The sequence below is a fragment of the Euleptes europaea genome, chromosome 1 (genome assembly GCF_029931775.1).
Source record: "Euleptes europaea isolate rEulEur1 chromosome 1, rEulEur1.hap1, whole genome shotgun sequence".
In the NCBI taxonomy this organism is placed as follows: Eukaryota; Metazoa; Chordata; class Lepidosauria; order Squamata; family Sphaerodactylidae; genus Euleptes; species Euleptes europaea.
Window position 1 is genome coordinate 130,258,473 of NC_079312.1, and position 17,090 is coordinate 130,275,562.

The following is a 17,090-nucleotide window of genomic DNA, read 5'->3' on the forward strand; positions in this document are numbered from 1 at the left end:
AGTTCAGAGGAATCAAGGTGAGGTTTTCCAAGACTACTTTCGAGTATAGTTTAAGCAGCCAAGTGTGAGGAAGGAAATGGAAAATCGTGTGGATACTCAACACCCCTACCACTCTAGTTCAGACACAAAACCGGAGCAAAACATCTGCCGGCTTCCAGCTCAGATCTCCCAGATCCTAGTATGACACGCTGTCCGCAGTGGTGCTGACTCTAGGGCAGTGGTTCCCAACCTTTTTTTGACCAGGGACCACTAGGACTTGTTTGTTCGGTGCAGGGACCCCAAGGTTCAAAATAAAAATTCCGAGAATTTGAAAATAAACTTTAATCATAACTGTTAGTTAAACATTAAACTTAGAATAATATTTGAATATATATATTTTTATAATAGAGAACTTTTAATTGAAAATGTTAATTTATTATGGGTTTATAACTTTGTTTCGCGGACCTTAATTTAGTTCTCGCGGACCCCTGTGGGTTCACGGACCCCCGGTTGGGAACCAGTGCTCTAGAGTCTGTTAGAAATGTGTGTTCTGATTGGTCAGATACAAACCACCTTCTGGAATGGGGGTGGAGTCAAAACCATTTTGAAAATTCACAGCTCTGACGTGGTTTCTTTGGGTTGGCAGGAACGGCAAAGGTGCTCCGCGGAGGTGAGATAGGCCGATAACTCAACATCTGAAACAGCAGCAGCGCTGCAGAACTTTAAGGTGTTTTCTGTTTAGCTGTGTTCGGTGATGCTGTGGCCGTTTTGAAAAAAGAGGATTAATTAATCACCTTAAGCAAAGGCGATGCTTTGAAAGAAGGGATTTGTCTGAAAACAAGGAAGGTCTGGCAGGAGGTGTTATCACCTGTTTCTGTTATGCATTTTTTTGGGGTTGTCAGTCTAGAAAAGTTGGGGTTTTGTTTCGTCTTGGATGCCAATCGTTGATTATGAAGTGGCTGGATAGTGTTATGTGATTTTGGAGTGTAAGGAACATATGGTGGGAAAAGATTTATATCAGTTGTAATTATTTGTGTTGCAAATAGCAGGAAAATGTACATTACTAGAAGGATTGAGACTGTAGTAAAGGAAGAATTAGGAGGCATAGGGAGGATTTGTGGATGGCGGTTAAAATTAAGAAATATGTGTTGGGAGGGAGGTTGCAGTTTAGTTAGATTCAGCATCAGAACAGAATGCAAAATTATTTCCAATGGTGTCTTCTGGTATTGATGTGATAATACAATCATCTTTCTTTTATTATTTACAATTGCTTCTTGGCTGAAATAAGATCCCTTAACCGGCTTATACCTTAACCTGGATAGCCCAGGCTAGCCTGATCTCATCAGACCTTAGATCTTAAGTGCGTGGGGTGGGGGTGGCTGGCGAGCCTGCAGCAGGTCCGCCGGTCCAGATCGGGACTGGGGTGTGTGCGTCTGCCTCTGCTGGCTTGCAGACCAGATAAGAGCTCTCAAGGGGCCGGATCCAGCCCATGGGCCGTATGTTTAAAACCCCTGCCCTGTGGGGTTGCCATAAATCAGCTGGATTGTAGGAGCAGTCAAGTCATAAAGTCCTTCCTGAAAGAAAGGTCTTCTTGATCACCCTTTGAAACACAGGGAGGGAGGTAGCCAGTTGTGCCTCTCCTGGGCAAGGGCCAAAGAGCAGTTGCCATAGCCAGCAAGGCCTTGTGGCTAGTTGCTACCCATGGCTCTTTGTTGCTTATGGTGATATTAGTGGTTAAAAGCACATTTTTGTGTTTTTACATCTGACATATAATCCTTCCACAAAGGGTGTATGAAAACATGTCCTTGCCCCAGAAGCAGCAACAAGTGGGGTGGGAAGGGCTAGGAATGGCATCTGCACACACCTGTCCTCACTGAATTCTCTGCTGCTGCTGCCCCCATCCCAGCTGCTTCTGCTTTTTTCCCATTGCATCTGTGCAAAATCACAGAGGTGCCGATAATTCAGTGCCCGTTCCCCATTTATTTATTTTATTTTATTAGATTTTTAGGGCTCAGGGCGGCTTACGAGGACACAATATAGTTAAATCTGCATCATAACAATATGGAACATGTAAAATAATTAAAAGTCTGTAGTACAATATAAATTAAACAACTTTAAACCAGAAAATCTAAGATCCAGATGGCTCTAACAACTGGGGTTGCCAGCCTCCAGGTACTAGCTGGACAGCTCCTGCTATTACAACTGATCTCCAGCCAATAGAGATGTGTTCACCTGGAGAAAATGGCCACTTTGGCAATTGGACTCTATGGCATTGAAGTCCCTCCCCTCCCCAAACCTCACCTTCCTCAGGCTCTGCCCCCAAAACCTCCCGCCGGTGGCAAAGTGGGACCTGGCAATCCTAGGTCCCGCAGATACAATGGTCTAGAAACCCCTCATTTCTCCTCTTCCTTTCTTGGCAAGTCCTGATGTCATGCTGAGAAAGGAAAAAGCCCTTTAAAGGGCTAAAGGGGGGTGGATGCAGAGCTTAGGTCTGCCCCTTTTCATAGTGACTGTGGGCGGAGTCCCAGGTGGACGCTCTACTTGCAGCCCCCATCTATTCTCCCTTTGAGCGGGATTAATGTGGGTATATTTTTAATCTGGCTCAAAGGGGGAAAAGATGGATGCCACACGAGTGATGCCTACATCGGAACAACATCACCTGGGTGCTCCCAGACAGTGTAGGGGCTTCCTGATGCCCATGCAGGAGAAACCGTTCTTGTGGAAGCAGTCATAAATATTCAGTAGCAAGAACTATCTGAGATTTGTACTGTGTGGTTCTCAGGAACTTGTGATCAGGACAGCCAGCGAAGTAGTGTGGATAGACAGAAATGCTAACATTGGACTAGGTTTTTAATTCCTGTTCAGCCATTGGATCTCTGAGGGCATATCTTCTAGTGCCTAATTTGGGGTATCGGATGCTCTTGTATACTCTACACTCAGCAGGGACTGGAGCTCACTGTGGCTTCTGCCATCCCACTTGCCTGACTGGGGCTGTGAGAACAGACTGGCATGAGAGTACATGCCACATCTATAATGTTCTGAATGGCCTTAAGAACGTCATTCCCTTTTTCATATGTAGAAGGGGAATATTAGCGACCTACCTGTCGCAGTTGTGTAAGTAAGTGCCATCAAGTCGCAGCCCCAGCAGAGGACTTCAAAGGCAAGTGATCAAGCAGAAGTGTTTTGCCATTGCCTTCCTCTGCAGCGTCTTCCTTGGTGGTCTCACTTTGAGTTTCCTACCATGCCACCTTCCCTCCACCTTACACAGTTAGCGGGGTGGATAAGATAAGGATGGTAAAGAACTGGGTGCTAAAACCGCAATAGAGATAATCGACCCCTACTCACTTTGAGAATAAACCCAACTAAGAGACAATCTGCATTGGGCAGCTGACTCTTGGGTTGGGAGAGCAGCTCTTCTCTCAGCTGTGACTTTGCTGAAACATAACCATAAGATCCATTTCTGTTGACCAACACAGTGAGTTGTGCACCAAGGAAGCCTGAAACCAGCCTGCGTCACTGGTGTTGTGTAGGCCTGGCAGTAGCATTTCCTGATAATTCAGACTGAGCCTGTCCAGTTGCTGATCTCACCAGGAGGTGAATCGCTCTCAGAAAAAGCCTGGCTTGATGAGCTAATCCAGCCCCTAGGGTTTTGGAGATTAGCCAGACTAAAAGCCCTCCGTCTGTGTTTCTTCTTGCAGAACCGTACTTCTGAGAACAGCGTTAGCCATGGCCACAGGAGGGAGGGACAGCCATTCCGGCAGCCCTCAGTACACTAACCGTCTGATTCACGAGAAGTCTCCTTACCTCCTTCAACATGCCCATAATCCTGTGAACTGGTAAGAGCAGTTTTCTTTCCGTAAGCAGAGGACGAATGGTCTTGGGGAAAATAGCTTTGGGATATAATAAACATTGTTTTTAAGGGGACACACGTTTCCTTTACTATTGTCAACCGGCCACACAGGTCTCCTGTTCTCTTCAGAGCCTCCACTCCCTCTCCCGAGCTGCCTCCTAGGCCTGCAGTTCCTTCCCAGAAGACCTGTGTGGTGCCACCTCTCTTTCAGATCTCTGCTCACCGCTCAGCTTTTCCATGAAGCCTCTTCCTTAGCACCTCTTTTTCATCCCCAGCTGAAAACGAAGTCTAAGAATGCGTAACCACATACACAAAATTCTTGCAAACCTTTCCTCTCCCTTTCTTCCTTCCTCTCTCTCATTTGTCTGCTCCTTTATTATAAACTAAGAGCCCCGTGGCGCAGAGTGCTAAAGCTGTAGTACTGCAGTCAAAAGCTCTGCTCACGACCTGAGTTCGATCCCAACGGAAGTCGGTTTCAGGTAGCCGGCTCATGGTTGACTCAGCCTTCCATCCTTCTGAGATCCGTAAAATGAGTACCCATCTTGCTGGGGGTAAAGGGAAGATGACTGGGGAAGGCACTGGCAAACCACCCCATAAACAAAGTCTGCCTAGTAAACGTCGGGATGTGACGTCATCCCATGGGTCAGGAATGACCCGGTGCTTGCACAGGGGACCTTTACCTTTTTTAAAATTATAAACTCCTTGGAGCAGAGACATGTCTTTTTGCCCTGAAAAAATCAAGGCAACTACTTATTTATGTATTTACACATGTACATCCCTACTTTTCTCCCACATCAAATAAGAGAGCAAGAATTCTATTTTCTGTTGGACTGTAGGGATTCACGCCATATGTGTCCCCCTATTCAATTCTGTGTATAATCAGAGCCAGCATTGTGTAGAGCAGGGGGTCCACAACCTTTTTGAGCCTGCGGGCACATTTGGAATTCTGACACGGCCTGGTGGGCGCAGCAACAAAGTGGCTGCCAAAAAATGGCTGCTGCAGGAGGCGGAGCCAGATACAAAATTATTGCCTCGGCTTAACTTCAACAGCATAGTAAGAACATAAGAAAGGCCCTGCTGGATCAGAACAAGGCCCATCAAGTCCAGCAGTCTGCTCACACAGTGGCCAACCAGGTGCCTCTAGGAAGCCACAAACAAGACGACTGCAGCAGCACCATCCTGCCTGTGTTCCACCGCACCCAAAATAATAGGCATGCTCCTCTGATACTAGAGAGAATAGGTATGCAGCATGACTAGTATCCATTTTAACTAATAGCCATGAATACCCCTCTCCTCCATGAATATGTCCACTCCCCTCTTAAAGCCCTCCAAGCTGGCAGCCATCACCACATCCTGGGGCAGGGAGTTCCACAATTTAACTGTGCGTTGTGTGAAAAATACTTCCTTTTATCTGTTTTGAATCTCTCACCCTCCAGCTTCAGCAGATTACCCTGTGTTCTAGTATTATGGGAGAGGGAGAAAAACGTCTCCCTGTCCACTCTCTCCAAACCATGCATAATTTTATAGACCTCTATCATGTCTCCCCTTATCCGCCTTCTTTCCAAGCTAAACAGCCCTAAGCGTCTTAACCGCTCCCCATAGGACAGTTGCTCTAGTCCCCTAATCATTTTGGTTGCTCTTTTCTGCACCTTCTCAAGCTCTGTAATATCCTTTTTTAAGGTGTGGTGACCAGAACTGTACACAGTATTCCAAGTGTAGATCATTGTGCTATGGTGGCAACTGCTGCCAAAGTAACATTAAAAAAAATCTGTACATCCAATCAGAAGCCTTGATGGGCAAAAGCCAGTGTGGTGTAGTGGTTAATAGCCGTGGACTCTAATCTGGTGAACCGGGTTGGTTTCCCCACTCCTACACATGAAGACTGTTGCGTGACTTTGGGCTAGTCACAGTTCTCTGAACTCTCTCAGCCACACCTACCTCACAAGGTGTCTGCTGTGGGGAAAGGAAGGGAAGAAGATTGTAAGACTGGTTTGATTCTTCTTTTAAAAGGTAGAGAAAGTCGGCATATAAAAACCAACTCTTCTTCTTCTCCTTCTTCTCTGGCCCTACACACTTCCAAAAAACTCTTGGTGGGCACCAGAAAGAGTGTTGGCGGGTGCCATGGCACCCACTGGCACCACGCTGAGGACCACTGGTGTAGAGAGCCAGTGTGTTGTAGTCATTAAAGCATTGGAGTAAGATGTGAGAGACCCAGATTCAAATCACTACTCTGCCATGGAAGCTCTCTTTGAATGACCTTGGGCCAGTTATGCCTTCTCAGCCTACCCTACCTCACAGGGATGACGTGAGGATAAAATGGAACGAGGAGGGAGGGAATGTTGTAGGCCACTTTGGACGCCCCATTTGGGAGGGGAAAAAGCAAGATATAAATATCTAAATAAATCATTCATAGCCTGTTCTAAGTGCATCAGAATAAACCAGATGTTCAGGCTGGTGGATCAGGCAGGCGAGATGTGTTAGCACAGCTCCCGGTTCTTTCTAGGTGTACTTTTGCACCTTCAAGCTTCTCATTCATGGCAACATTATTATGTCTTTGAGCACTGAGCAGTACAAGGAGGCTGAAGCTATGCCGATGAAGCCTGCCAAATGTGTCCCTTGCCTTGTGCTCCATGGCTGGGCATGGATAGGCCCTGTCTGCACATCTTTTTCTAGATGTTGTGCTGTTTGACAGAGTCTCATATGTAATTATGTTCAATTAGAGTTGCCAGTGATTGGAGGCATGTGTTTAAACCCTTCTATCTGGTTTAACTCTAGGCATATTAAATTGGTGAGCTGTAATGATGCAAATCCCAGTGTCTGTCTCCCTTCCCCTCCCCCAACTGCAGGTATCCATGGGGTCAGGAGGCATTTGACAAGGCAAAGAGGGAGGATAAGTTGATATTTCTGTCAGGTAATAAAGGAACGGCTTTATTTTATGTTGACTTTTATGTGCAGAATTATAGATACTTATGTTGCATATATGAAATTTCAAAACCATGCAGCACAAGCAATCACACCAGTTTAGTTAATGCTGGCATTAAATCTTATAACAAGATAAATTTGTGCATGGAGATTACAAATGGGTCTGATTAGGTCCCGCTCCAGAGGATGTGCCTCCCTGTTTCCATCTAGCTGTTTTCTGGCAATCCATCCCCCTTTCCTTTTGGGATCCCCCTGTGCAGTCTTTTTAGTGGGTGTGCAGTTGGCATCCGCAAAGGATGCTGCAAGGATTACTTACGAGGAAACAATCAGAGGATCACAAGTAGATTAGCTAGTACCAGGAGATGCAGCCTGTCGTCAATCCCAGGCCTGTTGTCAGGGAAGAGCTCTTAACTTGCTGGTTCAAGCAGGTGGGGATTTGGAAGAGGATAAAGATGCTTTTAGAATCTTCAGATACTTTAAAAACAGTTTAAGAAATTACTTCTAAAAAAGTTTCTAGCCTCTGTGGGTTTTAAAAAAAAAAAGAATTAATGCTTTAACATTTTTAAAATAACCTGACCAGTACTTCACTGTAAAAACAGTTTATGGAGAATTTCCAGTCTCTTTTCATATATTGGTCCAGCTCACTTTTAAAACTGTGCTGTTGTTTTGTTCCCTGAATGGATCTTAGGAAACCATTCCACAATTTTACTGAGAATCCTTCTTGTGGTTTCTACCCTGTTGTGTATATGTTCTCTTTCAACCAGTTCCTCCCTCATTTGTTCTAAGCCCTTTAAGTTATATGTGTGCAGATGTAGAATGCTATGGTGAGCGAGCATGGTGTAGTGGTTAAGAGCGGTGGTTTGGAGCAGTGGGCTCTGATCTGGAGAACTGGGTTTGATTCCCCACTCCTCCACATGAGCGGTGGAGGCTAATCTGGTGAACTAAATTTGTTTCCCCACACCTACACATGAAGCCATCTGGATGACCTTGGGCTAGTCACACTCTCTCAGCCCCACCTACCTAGGTGTCTGTTGTGGGGAGGGGAAGGGAAGGTGATTGTAAGCTTCCTTAAGTGGTAGAGAAAGTCTGATTCTTCCTTAAGTGGTAGAGAAAGTTGGCATATAAAAACCAGCTCTTCGTCTCTTGTCTTCGTCTCTCATCTCCCCCCCCCCCAATAAATTGTTTTCATCTCTTAATTCCAGTTCTCCGTTGCTTTGTTCATCATTGAAACTGTCATTAATTGACAATATTTGTTTTCAGTTGGCTATTCAACCTGCCATTGGTGCCACGTCATGGAACAAGAATCCTTCCAGAATGTCGAAATTGGTCAGATTCTGAATGAGAACTTTGTGTGCATCAAGGTGGACCGGGAAGAGAGGCCAGATGTTGATAAAGTTTACATGACCTTTGTGCAGGTGGGGAGTTGGAACTTGGGAAAGTAGCACAACGCATTGGGGGGCCTCTCTTTACTGTTGTCTCCAGATGTGGTGGAGAAGGGAACCTAACACATCCCATACCTTTTTCTTCAGGCAACCAGCAGTGGAGGGGGTTGGCCAATGAGTGTATGGTTGACGCCCGATCTCAAACCATTTGTAGGGGGGACTTACTTTCCTCCTGAGGATGGAATTTACCAGGTTGGCTTTCGGACAGTGTTGCTCCGCATCCTGGAACAGGTATGGAGTTCGGGCTTGTGCAAGAGGTTTGCCTTTCTCGTTTGAATAATACAATGAAGATCAAGTTAGATAGCTACTGGTGCTAGTTTGATCTTTGAAGGGCTAATGTGAAAAATGAATGAATCGTGATGGGCAAAGAATTTGGGAGAGATGAATTTGTCCCTTAGTTGTTATGAGCTGAATGAGTCACCACTGCACTTTCTTCCCTGTTACATCTTGGTGTGCAGTCCTGGAAACTTCTCAAAGTCCAGTGTTTCAGTTGATACTACATCTTGGGACTGATTTTGACTTTATAATTTCTGTGTGAAAGCTGCTGGAAATGCTTTCATGTGATGGTGGTTGCAGCGGCAAGTGTAATACCTGAGTACAGCTCACTGGCTCTGTTAAGATACCATGTGAAACTATGGGCTTTTACTCATTCTCATTTTCCTGGCATCTGACTTCCTGTTTCTTGGGAGGTTCTTTTCAGTTCCTCAGGTGTTTTGCTCCCTCTAGTGGTCAATTCAATGTAACAAACTTTTTATCAAGTGCAAAAAGCTGCTGATTTAAACTGCAGGGGAAAATGCTTCCTGTAGAGCTGTGTGATGTCGAATCGACCATCAGAGGGAGCAGAACACATGCAAAATTGGAAAAAAAACCTGAAGAAACAGGAAGCAAGACGCAAAGAAACTGAGAATGTGTAAAAGCCCTATGATTTAATTAAACAGACTGTGGTTACTGTGACCACCTGAGCATGGGCCACTCTACTAACTATGATTAGTTTGGATATGAAATCATGGTTTGAAGCTGGCTTATTAACCACAGTAAGATGTAACTATGATTTTGCATCATATAGAAATGTGGACATTCAGTCTTCATCCCTGGTGCCACCTCGGACGCAAAGCAGGCTGGGATACCAACTGCATTTCTGTGTGGGAGGTGGGAGGTGTTTTTATTGTATTGTTAACATTTAAAATGTATATTAAAATCTATATTTTAATGTTTAAACATTTTAATGCCTGATATTCTTACACACACACACACAGAGGAGTTATACCATTCTGTGGCCATGATCTTAAAATGGTGTAACTCTGCTTAGGATCATATGGTTAGGACTCTCTTTATTCATGCAAATTATGAGGAAGTTTTCTATTAAATCTGTAATTAGCTTATGCAAATTACTCCTCTTTAGCTTTTAATGTGTTTTTTTAATGATGGCTTTAAATTATAAATAAGATGCCACTTCCTAGTAGATGTCATTTACCCTGTAGTAAACATTGGAACCATATATATCTGGATGGATTCCTCCTTTGAACTCTGGCTAGCCATGCTTCATTGAGAAGAAGATAAACAGGCAAAACATGCATCCAGTTCTGGCCCTTTGTTTGTAGTTTTAGGGGAAGGTAGAGCACATTCTGCAACCACCTTTCTGAATTCATATGTGTGAACGACATCCTGGATGGCAAACCAGTGACCTTTGTGGAGTATTCACACATAGTCAAAAAGGGCAAGAGTCCAGTAGCACCTTAAAGACTAACAAAAATATTTTCTGGTAGGGTATGAGCTTTCGTGAGCCACAGCTCACTTCTTCACACATAGTTTGCCTCAATACCGAGGCAGAAAAGGATTGCAGTTTTTCTGAGGAGAGGGATAGTTGGATGAAGCAAAGGTCATGAGTAACTACTAGAAAAACAATAGATTTAAATTGTTTCTCCCCCTCCCCCCAGTGGAAACGGAACAAAGCTACCCTTTTGGAAAACAGCCAGAAAATTATATCTGCGCTGTTAGCCAGGACGGATGTGGGTGTACGAGGGGAGGAGGTGCCCCCATCCTCACAAGAGGTGATGACCAGATGTTTCCAACAACTGATAGAGTCCTATGATGAAGAATATGGTGGATTCTCAGAGTCTCCCAAATTTCCTACTCCAGGTTAGTTCAAGATCTAGTCCAGCAATCCCAGAAGGAGAGAGTAGCATGGCATAAGCAGCTGATACCGATTCTCTGCTTTCTTGCATTTCAGTCAACTTGAATTTCCTGTTTTCTTACTGGGCCCTTCATCGGTCAGCCTCTGAAGGGGCACAGGCCCTGCAGATGGCACTGCACACACTCAAGATGATGGCATACGGTGGGATCCATGACCATATTGCCCAGGTAAGGAGGGGGAGAATGTTAGTGTAGAGGTTCGCAAACTTCACTGGAGGATTCACAGGGTACTTCAGGACCTAGTAGCCTTTGCCCCACCTTCCACCCATCCCAGTTTTAGCTTTCAAATCTACCTCTCGATCATCCACTTTGAGGATAAAGGTAGATAAAAATAAAGTCAACGAGCATAGCATCATGGAAGAATAAAAACAGTAGTTGTTTAAAAGAACACCCAGAAGTATATGCCTGAAGAGAAGACTCCCAGGTTGTTTATTGGACCAGCTCGTTTAATGTAAGATAATTTCATCTATCGTGTGGGTCAGGATTGTTACAGAGACCCTGTTATAAACGTCCTGACTGAGGCAATCCTGCAAATGACATGGTTGCCAGCCCCAGATACCCCCATGTTAACCCATGCTCATATAGCCTGTGCTTACCAGGGCCAGATTCTCTAACAACACTGCATTCTGGCTGCCCAATAAGATGGGCAGAGGAAGGAAAGGTTTACTAGCAGTACAATCCTTAACAGAGTTAACAGTGTTCTAAGTCCATTGGCTTAGAAGGTTATAACTGTGTTTAGGATTGCACTGTTACCTTTCTTGGGAACGACAACAACAAAACTTATTGTACATGGTCTCCTCTCCTGTCCCTGTACCACTTTGGCTGTTCTTCTGCAATTCTATTCCAGCTTTGGCTGGTGGGCATTACGACATGGTGCCTTTCTGCAGGGACAGAGAGAGTAGCACCACTGCAGCCTTATAAGTGAGTCTAGTGTCCACAGAAAGGCGGCATTCCCTCAACACAGTTATAACTTCTAGCCATGCTACAAGGTGCTCAGTGACCCCTCCAGTAGTAACCTCTCCTGACCACTTTGGAATCAGTGTGTTAGGTGGGCCTGTCTGCAAGTTCTGCGAGCCAAGCTACACGTTACATTTCCCTCCGTGCCATTTTATCAACTTAAAACAGGCTTGGGAGGGTACTGTTTGCTGGGGCCTGCACATGTTATGATGAGCTACACGTTACATGCCCACAGGGGAGTAAATAGCACTCCCCATGGTTGTTTCAGGTAAAATGGCATTGGGTGTGTGTGTGTCTATGCCTCTCTTGTTTTGTACCACAGTCCTGATCCAATTACAGTAGTTCAGAACACGCCTCTCAACCTGATACAGCGACATCCTTGGAGAAAACGCAGCATGTAGTTAGATCCTCAGAGGGTTTTTTTTTTTAAAGATGCAGACAATGTTCTGCTGAAAACAAGATCTAGCCACAGTCTCAAGTAGGGGGAAGTGATAACAAAACTGTTTCTATCCACTCTCCTGTAGGGGTTCCATCGTTATTCCACTGACCAGCGTTGGCACGTCCCTCACTTTGAGAAGATGCTGTATGATCAGGGGCAGCTGGCAGCAGCCTATGCCAAAGCATTTCAGGTATTCCGTCACAGATGCCCTAAGTCTAAGCAATACCCTGGGCTTTCTAGAAGAGGGCCAGAAAGAACTGGTCGCATGTATCTGGTAGCGGGAAGGAAGAATGAGTGGAAATCACTTCTTTCATGACTAGAAATGCTGTTGTCAGAGGAAATGCATGGTTGGATGCATGCCGGTGATATGAACAGTGCTCATGTCAAGCAAAGAGTGGAACCAAAGCAGGACATTATGCAGGTATACTTTGGGGAGAAAGGATAAATTAGGTGCATTTCCTCAACAGTGGAATTCTATATTCTTCTCTGAAGGATAGCTGCGTTTGCTTGTTTCTGTCCCAATGACGTCACACGTACCAGAGAAGGGAAATACGGCAGTTCTCTGAGCAATATCATGACTGCTCTCTCCTTCTAAGTTTCCTGCATTCATGTTATTTATCCCATGACCCCAATCAGGCACATATATGGGGTGACTTTGGGAACAACACCATCCTTGTAACCTGTCGCCATAATGGCTCTTTCAGGCCACAAGAACAAAACAAGGCTGAATCATTTGGATGGGGTATTATATCTAGTAAAAGAAAAAAGAGGGGAATAGAACCCAACCTAGAAAACGGAAGTTGGGTACCCAAGGTTGGGTGGGATGAAAAATAAATAAATAAATAATGAAAATATATAATTTATTATATAATTTATAATAAATATATAATTTATTATAAGAATTAAAATTATTTAAAAACCGTTAAAATAGCACAATGGTATTTCTTAAGGATGATGTCTGTCACCACAAGCCAAACGCGTTTCGGCCTATACGGCCTTCCTCAGTGGTCTATTTAAGTCATATATAAAACATGCACACACATTACAAATATATTTACATATACAGGCAAAATACAACAGACCAGGCATGTAAAAGGTTGTATATATTACCAATTACACCAACATCTGGTAGGATTGTCTTAGGTTTTATGCTGGGCTGTATATGTCTCTCACAAAAGTTGTGTTCAAGTATCAACCTATGTCAAACAACGTCTGTTGTATATTGCCTGTATATGTAAATATATTTGTAATGTGTGTGCATGTTTTATATATGATTTAAATAGACCACTGAGGAAGGCCATATAGGCCGAAACGTGTTTGGCTTGTGCTGACAGACGGTTTTTAAATATTTTTAATTCTTATATAGCGCTTCTAATAAATTACATATTTTCTTTCTTTCTTTCTTTCTTTCTTTCTTTCTTTCTTTCTTTCTTTCTTTCTTTCTTTCTTTCTTTCTTTCTTTCTTTCTTTCTTTCTTCCTTCCTTCCTTCCTTCCTTCCTTCCTTCCTTCCTTCCTTCCTTCCTTCCTTCCTTCCTTCCTTCCTTCCTTCCTTCCTTCCTTCCTTCCTTTTCCAACCCACCCAACCTTGGGTGCCCAACTGGGGTGTTATATCTTCCCTTACCTGAATCCTGCATTGAGATTCAGTGAGCCCAGGGACTTGAGGCAGGATTCACAATCGGCAGCCAGCTGGGAGCACTATTTGAATGCTCTCTTCAACCTCACTCCCCCCCCTTTATTAAGGAAACACGTGATTTAATTAGCTTTGAGGTGGAGAAGGCGACTAGGGGAGAAGACACAAATGTAAATAGAAACTAAGCTTCTTGAACCCAGTTCCAGGATCAATCCAGTGTAAAGGAGAAGAAATGGAATGGCTTATTGGCCTCCTTGTTCCTGTCAGGCTGACTGCGACAGTACAATGCAGGGCAATGGCAACAGAACGCACGGGGTGGGGGGAGAGTTTCTTCTTTCATCTAGAAATTATTCTTGGCAGTGTCGTGGCACCTTGGGACTGTAATGAAAGCTGAGAGCAACACGTAGGCCTGTCGTTTTGTGCATTGTTGAGTTGCGCAGGGTTGTTCGGAGAGGGGAGAGGAACAAGAAATGGTTCAGTGGAGCAATGAGTATTACGTCCCCTCTGTGGTGCGTGGGCTCTGAGGCAGAATGCGTTTGCTTGGGACGTCAGCCACAGCTGTTTGTCCTGGGAAATGCTGGGTGTGGGCAGCTTGTACCATCTGCCTCCTGTTATACCACTCTCTATACAAAGTTTCCCAATTCCCCAAGAATATCCAACCAGTGTTGTTCAGTAAGTGGCCCTGAGAACACTTCACCAAGGTGGGAAGAATATTATCAGAGGGAAGCCTGGTGCAGGGTTAAAGGATACCGCGCAACTTTCTCGTCATGTCAGTGGCATATCCAGAAGGTTTTTTTTTTTAAACACAACTCCAAGGGGAACACGTTAGGCCTCCCTGTCACCTCCCTGTGTTCTGTCCCACTGTCTGGAATGCTGGAATCGATCCCTTTTCAGGGTAGACGGAGCCAAGTCTGGGTAGGACCCTTGCAAACAGTAAACCACTCCTGTAAAAGCTTTAGGCTTTATTTCAGTATAATCTGAAAGGTTTGGGAACAAACATCATTCAAGCAAGTTGGTGCGGTGAAAAGAAAAACTTCTAACTCCTAATACATACATGAAGATAAGTACAAGTGAAGGCTCAGGAGGTTCCATCTTCCCTGTTTCAGGGTGTGTGTGTGCGCACGTGTGTGTGTGTGTGAATGAGCGAGATTTGACTCCGTTGTTCACTCTGCCTGTCTTAAAGAAATGGGCTTCCCTCCTTCCTTCCCATTTGGTCAGGCTGTTAACAACCAGGCTAGATCCTTTGATAAGCAGACGGCATGTACAGGCTTTGACGTAGACCCTCTGTGGCACTTTCTCATCCAGCAGGATGTTTGTTCAAGTTTTATGACTGGACCAAATGCTCGGTGCAGTTCCTTGATCCGTTAGACATCCTTGCGTGAGCCAACCTACCTCTTGACAGAGGGAAGCTGCCTTGGGCTGCTTCAGAAAGAGATTGGGCGCATCTTTACTGGCTGCTGGCCACGGTGGCTAAATGGGAACCTCCATATTCAAAGGCATCATGCCTGTAAAAAATGGTTACAGGTTAGAGGCCTACTGTCTTCTGCTGGGCTTCTTGGAAGCATTGGGTTGGCCAGTGTGGGAAGCAGAACTCTGGACTGAATGTCACTGTAGCTTCTAAATGCAGTATGAGATGTCGCGGATGCTAGGTGATCCTTGACTGGTTAGGATCATTCTGGGAAGAAGTCCTAAACAGGGATAGAAATTATGGCAGAGGAGCAGCACATAGGCCAAAATGGCAGGGTTAAAAAAATGTGAATATTCTCATTAATTAGACCATTTAGAAATGATTAAGGGAACAAAGCTTAACATGTGTTTTAAATCTATGGCTCCTGTGGGCAGCAGGGCTAGGGTTGCCAGGTCCCTCTTTGCCACCAGCAGGAGGTTTTGGGGGCAGAGTCAGAGGAGTTAAGATGTGCAATATAAGAGGAACCTTATTGTAAGTATGTATTTTATTATATAGTTAAATTAATTTTATAGGAGATTAAGTGTGGAAAATGGCAAATTTATTTTATGGACTGATGAAGAATTTATATTCAAAGAATTTGAAATGGCTGTATCCTCTATGAATTTTTTCCTCGTTGAATTTTTCCCCTCATTGAATATTGATATTCTCCAACTCACCTGCATTGAGAAAAGCGCAGAAGAATGATGCTTGTACTCCTTGAGACACGTCATACATGAACTGTTCCCTTTCTTCTTTCACCTTTGGGTGCTTTGTTGTATGTTGTATTTATGTGTTGTATATACCTTATAGTTGACTTAGTACCTGGAGGTTGGCAACCCTAAGCAGGGCCCTTCCTCCTGGGGAAGCTATTTTGGACCTTGCTGAGGCTGGTTGAAGTGGGAACTCTGGCAGGTAGAGCAGATCCTTAGGCATGAAGTCTGCCCATTCCTGCCTTTCAATAATGATTTGTAAAGCCTCTTGTCAAAAGGCACAGGGAAAAAAAAGGAAGACTGGGATATGGACTGAATCCAGTTAATAATTTTTTAAAAGCCAGCGATAGCACACTGGATCCTCAGCAAGAAGTGCTGCTGGCCATAGCGGGAGGCGAGAGCTTTGAAGGTAAGCTACTCTCCTCCTCCACGCTAATTTTAATTGCCCATTACCTGGCTGCCCAGATGCGGTTCGGCTCTGAGGATTAGATACGGAAGCCGAGAAACGAAGCCGCCCGCTGCCTGTGTTAGGCCTCCTCCCCATCCTGTGATGATCCTGGTTGTCTCACTTTCACATCCTGCTGTTGGCACCATCATGGTCACAGCTTGTTAACCTTGTTAAGTAGCCTTAAGAGAAGTTCACCCGTGGGTGTGAATTCTGGCCATTTATCCATCCTCTTTGCTCATAGTTCTTCCTCAAACGGCAAAGGTGAATTCCACGAGAACAAATTGTGCCAATCAGACAAATCAGACTAAATTTCCATGATGTGCCTGGTTTGGTCCAAAATTTTGGTTGCTGCCAAAAAAACAATTGGCACAGGCTGGGCTGGGCTGGGGTGGGGGAAAAAATCAGTAAGGGCAGTTGGGAGCAAGAGCTGTACAGGATCAGTGGTGGGTGGGGCAGTCATTGTGAAGAAACGGGAAGGTGAGCTGAATGCAGCAACCTCAACCATTTCTATTTTTGTTGATATTTATTTCTGAATTAAGAAAGGATTTCACCCAACATGTCACCACAGAACCAGTCTCAGGACTGGAGTCCCTTCTGCCCCAGTGCTATCATTTAGTCAGCTAGCGTGGTGTAGTGATTAAGAGTGGCGGACTCTAATCTGGAGAACCAGGTTTGATTCCCTGCTCCTTCACATGAGTGGCAGACTCTAATCTGGTGAAGCGGGTTGGTTTCCCCACCCCTACACTTGAAGCCTACTGGATGATCTTGGGCTAGTCACAGCTCTCTCAGAACTCTTTCAGCCCCACCTATAGGCTTGCCAACCTCCAGGTACTAGCTGGAGATCTCCTGCTATTACAGCTGATCTCCAGCCGATAGAGATCAGTTCACCTGGAGAAAATGGCTGCTTTGGCCATTGGACTCTATGGCATTGAAGTCCCTCCCCTCCCCAACCCCGCTCTCCTCAGGCTCTGCCCCCAAAACCTCCCGCTGGTGGCAAAGAGGGACCTGGCAACCCTACCCACCTACCTCACAGGGTGTCTGTTGTGGGGAGAGGAAGGGAAAGAGATTGTAA

At 44.8% G+C, this 17,090-nt stretch overlaps 1 protein-coding gene across 1 annotated transcript in view; it reads left to right on the plus strand.

The window, feature by feature from the left end:
• Window positions 1-3,676: 3,676 nt before the first annotated feature.
• SPATA20 (spermatogenesis associated 20) overlaps window positions 3,677-17,090 on the plus strand; it is a 50,230-nt gene continuing 36,816 nt past the window's right edge. Inside the window, exons 1-7 of the mRNA XM_056853417.1 lie at window positions 3,677-3,815; window positions 6,676-6,740; window positions 8,012-8,166; window positions 8,281-8,424; window positions 10,131-10,332; window positions 10,424-10,554; window positions 11,868-11,972. Coding sequence (XP_056709395.1) covers window positions 3,706-3,815; window positions 6,676-6,740; window positions 8,012-8,166; window positions 8,281-8,424; window positions 10,131-10,332; window positions 10,424-10,554; window positions 11,868-11,972 — 912 coding nt within the window. The 5' untranslated portion in view covers window positions 3,677-3,705. The remainder of the gene's footprint in view (window positions 3,816-6,675; window positions 6,741-8,011; window positions 8,167-8,280; window positions 8,425-10,130; window positions 10,333-10,423; window positions 10,555-11,867; window positions 11,973-17,090) is intronic.